Genomic DNA, 11,909 nt, shown 5'->3' on the forward strand with positions numbered 1-11,909 from the left:
TTAAATAATATAAAATATATTAATAATTAAAATATCTTATATAATAATATAATAACATATTAAATACTAATATTTAATATATTGATAATGAATTATACGATAATATAGCTAAATAAATATAATAATAAAATGTAAATAAACTAAAAAATATAATAAAAATATTATTGATAACAAATAATAATATAATCATGATATAATAATATATAATCACTTTAGAATTACTAATTTTTAATAAATAATATGTAATAAATTAATAAGTTTAAAATGTTACATAATAGTAACATATTTAATAATATAAAACATCAATAGAATAATAATATGATAATAATATATTATATAGCATATCTTATATAGTAAATGTAATATAATATAAAAATTAATATATTATGTAATAAATAATATAATATTATAATGTAAAATAATTTATTGCTAGCAAATGTTAATGTAATAATAATATTATTATTAATAATATGATTATAGTTATTTACATAATAAATTATTACTTTACTATTAAATTAATTATTAATAAACTCTAACATATTAGAAACTATAATATATTATATAATGTTGAATTATTTAAAATATATTAATAATATACTAGTATTAACATAATAATAATAATATTATTATTATTATTATTATTATATTTTGTTACTAATAGTATAATATTATCAATAATAAAGTAATATAATTTAAAAATATTATATAATAAATTGCAATAGCAAGTTGACATACCAAAATAATTAAATGTATTTTTATTTGAAAATAATATGTAATAATTATAATGTAATATAGAAGATTAAAGTAAAATATAATGTTATAATACATTATACAATATTATATTATATTTACTATTATAATATATTTAATATAATATTATAATCGGTCAAACATGTGTTGACCAGAAACACTCAGCACGGTGTTTTGAAAACACTTTAGAGGGGAAATATAACACCATTGTGTTTTTTTATAAAAACGCAACATGGAAAACAACATGATATCCAAAAGGAAAAATAAGGAGAAAAAAAGGAATAAAAAAACACTTTTGAAGTTCAGCAACAGCTAGGTATATAGAGCAATATGCGTAGCAGCTACAAACCAAAACCTAAATATCTGAAACAGGGCCGGCCCAAGCTTTTTTGAGGCCCTGTGCGAAATGATAAAATGGGGCCCTCTTCTATATAAATGTTGAACTATAAATTTATTGAATTATATTTATTGGTGTGTTTCCTAGTTAATAGGGAATAGTTAATTGGGAATTAATGAGTTCAAATTGAATTTCCTAAACTTTAGGAGACAAATGAACAACTAATCATAATTATAGTACTAATTGGTGTATATTTCCGGTAAAATGTAAATCAGATGGGTCATGGGTGTTAGGTAGTTAGGCTTAGGCAATGGACATAAATTATTATTTAATTTAGTGGGCTAGTATTAGATTATTAGGCCCTTTTTTAAACAAACAAAAGACTTATTGGAAAGAATTAAGAAATATACTATGGACATTTTTAAAAATTTGGGGCCCCTTTGAAATGGGGCCCTGTGCGGTCGCCCCCCCCTACCCCCCTCTTGGGCCGGGCCTGATCTGAAATCGTACAATGCCAAAACAGGAACCAGCTCAAAGGAAATAATTTTGGGCCTAAAAAACATCTAAAATGGATTTTGCTCGATTTTCTACATTCGAGGAGCTTGAAAAGAGCTTTTCGTACACTCTTGATCACCTAGCATGCACCCAGATCAAAAGTTACAGTTGTTTGAAGTTTATGTGCTCATATGGTTATATGCTCATCCTAATTTGCATCAATCCTATGCCAATTAAAAAGAAATTTTTTTTCTTCTCAATTTTACTGGATTTGGATTATCTTCACTGTGGCTGACGGTGGAGAGTCCACTTCATTAATATTATTCACCATCTGTTAAGTTTTATATACTTGTGATTTATTTATGAGATAAATCCTCCTAAGAATTGTCTAAACGGTTTTGTAGTCGCTATAGATACATACATGGATTTCTACGTACTATAAGTTTGTGTACGTGCAAGTATTATCATCATATTTTGTAGTTTGTAACTTTAATTTGTTTATCTGTGCTTGAGCACAGTCAATGATACATGTACGTTTCTTTGTAGATTTGGTGTTACCGTGGGAATAGTTTGCCTGAGCTTTGCGTTGGTCTCTGCTGCCATAGGTAAGGCTCAGCACATTTGCTGTGAGGAATCAACTAAATCTTTATAGGCGTACTAAAAATTAAAAATAAATAAATAAATGTTATTCAGATTAAGTTGAAGAGTACATGATTAGCAAGTAATACTAGTCAAAAAGAAGGGCTAATTTCAGAGAACACCCTGAATTTGGGGGTTATGAAGATAACCACCTTAACTATGTATTTCCACAAAAGCCCCTGAGCTTTGAGGGGTATTGCACATGACCCCCTGAGCTTCTTAATTTTATTCCACTAAAGCTCTTGAAACTGTTTATTGGAATACAAAATGTTTATGGAGTTAGGTGCAAAACCTCTTAAGGTTAATTTAGGGGACTTTTGTGGAATTAAAATAGGCTAGGGGATAATCTGCAAAAGAACCTACAATTCAGGGCTTTTTGTTTCCTTGGTGAAATCAACCCCAAAACGAACGTAGCTAACTCTACACACTTCTTTGCTTAATTTATACAAAGTACCTCATTATTCCAATACAAGTAATAACTTATAACTTCATTATTCCAACATGTTCATCATCAGTTTACTTTTATCATTAATTTTCGAATGAACGCCTATTTGTTTTGGTGCAGCTGTACTATTGCTTCATTGGCGCCCTGGACTAATCATGTAATTAACCTAATACCATGAATATAGTATAGTTCCTTTCCGGTCCAATACCTATTTTTTGTATACAGATAATAAACTAATTAGGTAACTAATTTGTTTGGCGCAGGGTAATCTGGATGTGTTGGGTGCTAACTACTATATGCTGGGTGCTTACTGGCTTGGATTTCTTTCTCCACATGTAAACTATATATCACCCTTTTCTTGCTTGCATTCGAATATAATTAGGTCAATTTTCTGTTGATCCTCTCATGCTGTAGATTAATATTTGTTCTTCATTTGAATATTTTTGAGCTGTACGTACTGCAATATATTGCTGGCTTTTTGGCAAAAAATGACAGCTTCCAAAAAAAATCTTGTAGTTACATCAAGGATACTTGCTCAGCCTTGGAAGAATTTGAACAAAATCCAAGCAACAGCAGTCTCAGCTCACTCTTGCCTTGTCCAACCACTGAATCTGCAGATGCTACAATGTCAGAGCTTAAGCTCTGGATTCAGATTTTTGTGACGCAGGTAAGAATCTTATATTACAGTTTTAGTTTGAATGTATTTGTTGGGAAATACCCGGGGCTACGCTAAACCCCTAGAACAGCAAAAACGCAGTATAGAGAAAAGTACACTAAAATTTATGAGGTTCGACAAACTTGCCTATGTCCTCGGGAGCCACACGATTAATTTCTTATTAATCAAAGAAATTACAATGCAAGAGCAGACCTCAAACTTGAGATCTCTAAATAAATAAAAGTCCGTTACTGTAGCTACAAAAATAACTCTCTTCTTTAATTTCCCTCTACAAAATTCCCCTTCTTAAATTCTCTTCCCCAATCTCATGAGCACGGGAGAAAAAAGAGAGAAGAACAAATGGGGGAAAAAACGCCGCCAGGGAGCTGGGAGAAAATCACGAGAAGAAGCTCATTTTTCTTCTCGTGAACAGGGTTCCCTTTTTATAAGGGAACCCTATGGCGAGACGATAGCATGTAACAGGCTGTCGTTTGTCATCTTCTGCGAGCTCTCCTGCACAGAACCTCGACCTCGTATGCGGATTTCCTTGAGCTCACCTGCAACTCGTCAATGACCTCGCCTTGAGCTCGCCTCGCCTGCATCTCGCTCGAGCTTGCCAAAAGGTCGCCTCGACCTCACCGTCGACCTCGCTTGAAGCTCACCTCGAGCTCATCGTCGACCTCATCATCGAGCTCGCCTGCAAGGGGTCGCTTGAGCTCGCCGGACAGGTTTGATCTACACCCAAACCAACAATCTCCCACTTGGAGACCAAACCGCCAACAACATGCTATCTCAACAAGCACCTCCTCCTGTGTGGCTCTGCCCTCATCACTTATGCATGAAGGCTAACTGAAGTTACATACAACTCTAGTTTCTGAATGGTCACCGTCTTTGTTAACATATCTGTTGGATTCTTGCTTCGTGAAATCTTCTCCAGTTTTAACACGTCATCTTTCAACAGAGATCTGATGAAGTGGTACCGAAGTCTAATATGCTTCGTTCTAGAATAAAATGAGGAATTCTTAGCCAAGTGAATCGCACTCTGACTATCACTGTGCAAAACATTCTTCTCCTGTTTAAATCCTAGCTCTGTTAACAAACCCTGAAGCCATATCATCTCTTTACTAGCTTCAACCACCGCTACATACTCAGCTTTTGTAGTGGATAGGGTAACGATCTTCTGTACCTGTGACATCCAACAAACAGCTGTAGTTCCGACAATGAATACATAGCCGGTGGTGCTTCTTCGGTGATCGACTTCACCTCCAAAATCTGCATCTACGTACTCTTGCACTTCCACCTCTCCCTTACCAAAGTGCAAACACTTCTATGTAGTGCCTCATAGATACCTTAGAATCCACTTGACCGCTTCCCAATGAGCTTTTCCTGGATTCGACATGAACCGGCTGACCACTCCCACTGCATGACCAATGTTTGGTTTTGTATAGACCATTGCATATATCAAGCTTCCAATGGTTGATGCTTAAGGAACCTTAGCCATACTCTCTTTCTCTTCTTCTGTCTGAGGAGACTGATCCTTTGATAGGCAAAAATGACTAGCCAAGGGTGTGCTGACTGGCTTAGCGTTGCCCATATTGAATCTCTGCAAAACATGGTTGATGTGCTCTGTCTGAGACAACTGCAAGAGCTATTTCTTCTTGACTCTCGTGATTTGCATTCCAAGAATCTTTTTTGCTGGACCCAAGTCTTTCATGTCAAAATCCTTTGACAACTTCTACTTTAAACTCATGATATCCTCTATATCTGTACCTGCAACTAACATATCATCAACATACAGCAGTAAGATGATATAACTAGACTGATATTTCTTGAAGTAGCAACAGTGGTCGACGTTGCACTTCTGGAAGCCTTCCTTGTGCATGAAACCATCAAACTTCCTGTACCACTGTCTTGGGTCTTGTTTCAGGCCATACAAGTTCTTCTTGAGTCTGCACATCAAGTTCTTCTTCTTTTCTTCTAGAAAACCTTCTGGCTGGTGCATGTATATCTCCTCTTCTAGATCTCCGTGAACAAACGCTATCTTCACGTCCAACTACTCGAGATGAAGATCTTCAATAGCTACAATACTCATCACTGTCCTGATAGTATTTAGCTTTATCACAGGAGCAAAAAAGTCGATGTAGGCTATCTAAAAATTACTACAGACAGCTGATCCCTATCAAACACCGATGATAGAAGCTATAATTTGATGGCTTCTAGAAGACTATAACTTAAAAACTTTTACGTAGATCGATGAATCTTACAATCTAACGACCTTCACAACAACCGATGAAAGCCCTAATCCAACAGTCTTTACAATCAACATTGAGAGTTACAATCTAATGACTCTCATATTTTCAAGGAGCCAAGACGAATGTTACAAGATAACGATCTTTGTAACACTCTAGCAAAAGAGACTATAAATTGATGGTCTCTTTAAATTAAAACACAGATATCTCTCAAACCATAAGGAATTTGGCGAAACTGACATGAGCAAACCAAACCCTTTGGGTAGGTTTGGTCAGCTCCGTCTCATCGAGATAGTTAATTTATATATATAATTCGTCCAATTCTATCTCACGGTTTTAAAGTTATGACATGTTCTTCGTAGCAAGTTATGTTCTGAAGCCCGTCTACAAGACTCTGAACATTGGACTTTGCCCGAAGCTCGTCTAAAGCTCGCCTCTACGTTCCATAGTCAAAACAAAGAATTCATGGCTGCGTTCTAGACTCAAAATGCAAAATTTGTGGCTGCGTTCCAGACTTAAAACGCATAGTTCGTGGCTACATTCCAGACTCAAAACGCAGAGCACATTGCTCCATTTTCTAGCTGCCACTGCGGGGCTCAACTTTGCGTTCTAATCCCAGAACGTAGAGTTTTTGTCAGAACGTAAATTTCGCATTTGACTGGTTCAAACAGAACCTGAACGGTTCGTTTTTCCACTTAATGGGGGTGGTTGCACCCCATAAACCCTCATTAAGGAGAGATTTAGGGGAAGGTTACACCCCATAAACCCTCATTAAGGAGCAAATCAAGGGGGTGATTACACCCCTTAATCTTTTATAAATAGTTGAAATTTCAGCTTAATGAAAGACCAGTTCTTTAGAGGGGAATTTCTGGAGAATTGAGATCGACAATTATCTCTTGGAGCACATTCGGATCTTGGAGGGCCTGGAGCATCATCAAGAGCCATTCTGGAAGCTTTTACTAGCTTGTGGATTATTTCCAGTCTAATTAAAAAGGATTAATTTCCTTTTCTTGGATCAACTCTTTCATAGAGTTTCAAACTCACACTGAGTTCTTAAACTCGTTAAGAGTTATTCTTAAACTTGCCACGTAAGTTCTCCTCAACATCAAGTTAAGAGGAAAATACTGTATTCTAATAAGGTGAAATGTTCGGATCGTTAACGGAAAGCAAACTCGAAGCGAGCATTCGAGGAAAGCATTCTATTGATATCAAGAAGAACCCAGTTTTAAATAAAGGGAAGGGTCTCCGTCGATCCCTTCTCTCTTTTGTAAATCGAGAATCTGATACAAGAAGATTATAATTTTTTTTCTAAGTTTGTTAGAGAGAGATTGCATTGAGAGAATTATAATCTATTCTTTTTAATTTTGTTAGAGAGAGATTGCATTGAGAGAATTATAATCTATTCTTTTTAAGTTTGTTAGAGAGAATACTATAAATTTAATTCTCCAATTTTCTTCTTTTAGTTTTCCCAACAAACAATCGGTGTAGTCAATTTCTTTCTTCTGCTGGAATCCTTTGACAACTAACCGGGTTTTATATCTTCTGGAGTCATCCTGCTCCTCTTTTACCCGGTACACCCATTTGTTATAGAGTACCTTCTTATCTGTGGACAACTTAGCTAGTTCTCACGTCTGGTTTGAGATGAGAGACTTCATCTCATCTTTCATGGCAAGCTCCCACTTGCTCACATCTGACTTCATCTCATCTTTCATGGCAAGCTCCCACTTGCTCACATCTCCACTCTGACAAGCTTCATCATACCTTTCAGGCTCCGCTCCATCTGTCAACAACATATAGTTTATATATCTCATGTTGGGCATAGGAGGCCGAGAAGATCTTCTCAATATTGGAGCTGGTGCGTCGGGCTTCTACGCACCGTTCTGTCCAGCGGACTCTTCTGGCTGAGAACATGATGCATTTGATTCTTTCGAGAGGTCACCTAGGATATCATCTGCATCTACAAATGTTGACTCGCTCTCCTCTGAGTCCAAGGCATCTGTCTTATACATGTCCTTGTACATCAGCTTCTCGTTGAATATCACATCTCTGTTGCAGATCACTTTCATGTTTTCGTTATCCTAAATGCGGTAGCCGAACTCATCTTCACCATAGCCGATGAAAGTGTATTTCTTGGATTTAGGATCAAGCTTATTCCTGCCTTGATCACTAATATCCACATAAACTACACAACCAAAAACTTTGAGATGTGAGAGTTTTACCTTCTTTCTGCACCATACCTCCTCTGATATTCTATGCTCTAATGGAACCGATGAACCTCGGTTGATCAAGTAAGCTGTTGTGTTGACTACTTCTGCCAAAACTGATTCGGTAGGCCTGACTATATCCGAATGCTCCTAGCTCTCTCTGTTAATGTTCTGTTCATCCGCTCAGCTACACCATTGTGTTGAGGCGTGTTGGGCACACTTCTCTCCATTTTGATCATGTGTTCATAGCATAACTTTTTGAATCTGGTGTCTTCATACTCACAGCCATTGTTGGTCCTGAGCTTCTTTATTCTCAGACCAGTCTCATTCTCGATCATGGCTTTCTATCTCTTGAAAGCCTCAAATATTTTTGACTTATGTTTTAGAAAGTAGACCCACACTTTCCGAGAGTGATCATCGATAAAAGTCATGAAGTAGTGTTTCCCATTAATGGACGCAGTGTTGTTGGTCCACAAACATCTGAGTGAATGAGATCAAGCTTCCCCTTCCTCGGGGTTCTGCCACTTGTCTGAAAGCTAAACCTCTTCTACTTTCCAAGTATGCATTCTTCACACATATCAATCTCTACTGATTGTAAACCTAGGAGTTTTTCCTTTTATGTGCATGATTTTCATCCCCTTCTCACTCATATGACTGAGTCTCTGGTGCCACAACTTTGAAATCTCATTGCCTGCTGCAACTGAGATTAAATAACGTGCACCCATTGTCATATATAAGGTACCATCCTTCTTGCCTCGAGCAATCGTCATTGCGCCCTTTGAGATCTTTCAATCATCTCCATGGAAGGTTGTAATGTATCCTTCGCCAGCCAACTGGCTACGGATATTAAGGTCTTTCTCAAATCAGGAATATGCGTGACATCCTTCAGCTTTCATACTTACCCATTCAACTTGATTTTCACTACACCTTTTTCCACAATAGCACATGGTTGATCATCATCAAGGTATACATATCTAAGATTTCCAGGAACATACTTCTCGAAGAATTCTTTCTGAGAAGTAGCATATACGACGCTCCTGAATCTAACACCCAAGATTCCTCCTTGCTCTCCAAAGAGCATATCAATGCGTCGTCTCCTCCTGAGATGGAAGTGACATTCACCTCTGCCTTCGTCTCCTTCTCCTTTTGTGCACTCTTGCACTGATTCTTATAATGTTCGGTCTTTCCATAATTCCAACACTCAATAGCCTTTAAGTTGTTGCTTGGATTCCTGGATTTGGACCTCCTGTCCTTTGATCTACCTCTGTAGTTTGATTTGCCTCGTTCATTCCCTCTGGTTGAATTTCTACCTCTTGACTCTATATGCAATATTGAATAGGTTATAGCTTCGCCCGACTCTCTCTGTCGGATCTCCTCACTGAGAACCAGATCATGAACGTTATCGAACTTTAACTTGTTGCTTCCCGACGAGCTACTCACAGCTGTGATTATAGCGTTCCAACTCTCTGGTAGGGAAGATAAAAGTATCAACGCCCGAGCTTCCTCATCAAACTCAATTTTAACTGAACTCAATTGGTTTGTGACCATGTTGAGTTCATTAAGGTGTTGTACTACTGACGCGCCTTCCGCCATTCTCAGATTGAATAACCGCCTCATCAAATAAACTTTATTTGTGGCTGATGGCTTCTCATACATATTTGAGAATGCTACCATAAGACCTGACGTGGTCTTCTCCTTCGCAATATTGAATGCAACATTATGAGTTAACGTTAATCTGATAACTCCGAGGGGTTGTTTGTCTAGAAGGTTCCACTCATCTTCCTTCATAGAATTCGGCTTCTTCCCCGAGAGGGGTTGATACAGATTTTTCTGTTATAGAAAATCCTCTATCTGCATTTTTCAGAATCTAAAATATGTTCCATCAAACTTCTCTAATCTCACTTTTCCTTCATCTGTGGCCATCACTCCCACTTGAATCTGACTTCCTCTAGATCGTTTCAAGCTCTCATACCAGTTGTTGAAAAATATCCGGGGCTATGCTAAACCCCTAGAACAGCAAAAACGCGGTATAGAGAAAAATACATCAAGATTTACGAGGTTCGGCAAACTTGCATACGTCATCGGGAGCCACACAATTAATTTCTTATTAATCAAAGAAATTGCAATGTAAGAGCAGTTCTCAAATTTGAGATCTCTAAATAAATAAAAGTACGTTACTGTAACTATAGTAATAACATTCTTCTTTAATTTCCCTCTATAAAATTCCCCTTCTTAAATTCCCTTCCCTAATCTCGTGAGCACGGAAGAAAAAAGAGAGAAGAACAGATGGGGGGAAATGTCGCCGCCAGGGAGCTGGGAGAAAATCACGAGAAGAAGCTCATTTTTCTTCTCGTGAACAGGGTTCCCTTTTATAAGGGAACCCTAGGGCGAGACGACAGCCTGTAACAGGCTGTCGTTTGTCATCTTTTGCGAGCCCGCCTGCACAGAGCCTCGACCTCGCCTACGGATTTTCTCGAGCTCACCTGCAACTCGTCGATGACATCGCCTGATCTCGAGCTCGCCTCGCCTGCATCTCGCTCGAGCTCGCCTCGCCTGCATCTCGCTCGAGCTCGCCAGAAGGTCACCTGGAGCTCGCCGTCGACCTCGACATCAACCTCGCCTCGAGCTCGCTGTCGACCTCATCATTGAGCTCGCCTGCAAAGGGTCGCTCGAGCTCGCCTGACGGAGCTCCTCGGCCGCTCGAGCTCGACAGGTTTGGTCTGCACCCAAACCAACAGTATTGGATTAAATCATCATGTAGTGATTTTGTTCTTAATTAGTTGTTGTATTCTATTTAGATATTTATAAAGGTGATAAGTTTCTTCATTATGATCCAAATTTAATTAGCATTTTCTAGGAATAACAAGAAGGAAAATGATAGGAGATAATAGAGATCAGTCATCTTTGAGATATCTCTTACAGTTTAATAGATCAGTCATCTTTGAGATATCTCTGACAGTTAATAATATGATTTGAAGAAGTAGACTGAAAACGATTGAGAATTTGGAAGAAGAAAGTGTTAATACAACCAAGTAACACCTTCCAGAGTAAAAACCACCGGTACTAAAAGAGATTAAAAACAAAATCTAGCTAGAGTCAAAAGGTTTGTTGAAAAAAAATTCACCCTGGATATTTCAGAATTTTCTCTAAGAACCAGGATGAATAGTCTGATTGGTAGTCGCAATTAATAGAGAGCTATTACAAGATTAAAAAGTTGGTTGTGTCCTCAACAAGGTTTGAAAATTCATGCAATCACTGAAAACTTTTGCGTGTGTCGTTATCCAAAATTTTTACAATGTTTTTGTGTCTATATAACTTTCTTATTGGGTATCACAGTTGAACTTCAATATAACAAAGTTAGTTAGCATCGTGGAGCAAGAATCCGGAGCATCTAGCAGGCTCAAACCCAAGATGGTGTGTGATCCTTTTTCCAACCTACCACATTACAGCTACAATGCAAGTGGGTGTATGAATAATGATTCAATTAAGGGCATGCTCAATGTAAGTAATTTGGTTCAGTCAACTAGAATAATTTTTAACATAAATATCTAATTTTGATTTTAATGTAGAAAATTTTCATGCTTTGTAGGTATTCATGAAGAGGAAGCAAGATTTACCAAAAACAATCATATCAAATGTTCAGTTTTTTCAGGGTGTCCTTGGTGCTTACTCTGATTTGAGAAGACTAGTTCATTGCTCATTCCTAAAAGATGCCTTAAATAATGCTCTTTATCAACAGTGTAAACCTTTGAGAGTTTCAACTAAAATGCTCTTTGTTTCAATGATTTGTCTTTCACTTTGTTTGATGATTCTCATAATTGCTTGGATGGTAAAGATGCTAGATGAAAGAGAAGCATCATTACCAGCTAAGTCTACGAATCTTGAACAATTAGAACATAATCAATTGTAAAATAGAATTGTATGTATAAAGTTAGAATTTTGATTCTTTTGTTTCGTTAGATATGATATTTTATCTAAAACGAGATAATACAACTAACAAAAAGTAATTTAATTTTTCTTATGTTCTTGCCAAAGGTGGTTGTCAAAACAAGAATATGGAGAAGGAAATAGCTCTCGTTGATAGCTAATATTATTGTCTACAAGGATTTGTATACATATTGGAAACCAAACAAGG

At 37.1% G+C, this 11,909-nt stretch overlaps 1 protein-coding gene across 1 annotated transcript in view; it reads left to right on the top strand.

The window, feature by feature from the left end:
• LOC109821035 overlaps positions 1 to 11,684 on the top strand; it is a 32,456-nt gene extending 20,772 nt beyond the window's left edge. Inside the window, exons 4-9 of the mRNA XM_020387230.1 lie at positions 2,129 to 2,187; positions 2,787 to 2,823; positions 2,930 to 3,001; positions 3,183 to 3,333; positions 11,111 to 11,275; positions 11,364 to 11,684. Of these exons, the coding sequence (XP_020242819.1) occupies positions 2,129 to 2,187; positions 2,787 to 2,823; positions 2,930 to 3,001; positions 3,183 to 3,333; positions 11,111 to 11,275; positions 11,364 to 11,684 (805 nt within the window). The remainder of the gene's footprint in view (positions 1 to 2,128; positions 2,188 to 2,786; positions 2,824 to 2,929; positions 3,002 to 3,182; positions 3,334 to 11,110; positions 11,276 to 11,363) is intronic.

Source organism: Asparagus officinalis, chromosome 8, assembly GCF_001876935.1.
Source record: "Asparagus officinalis chromosome 8, Aspof.V1, whole genome shotgun sequence".
In the NCBI taxonomy this organism is placed as follows: Eukaryota; Viridiplantae; Streptophyta; class Magnoliopsida; order Asparagales; family Asparagaceae; genus Asparagus; species Asparagus officinalis.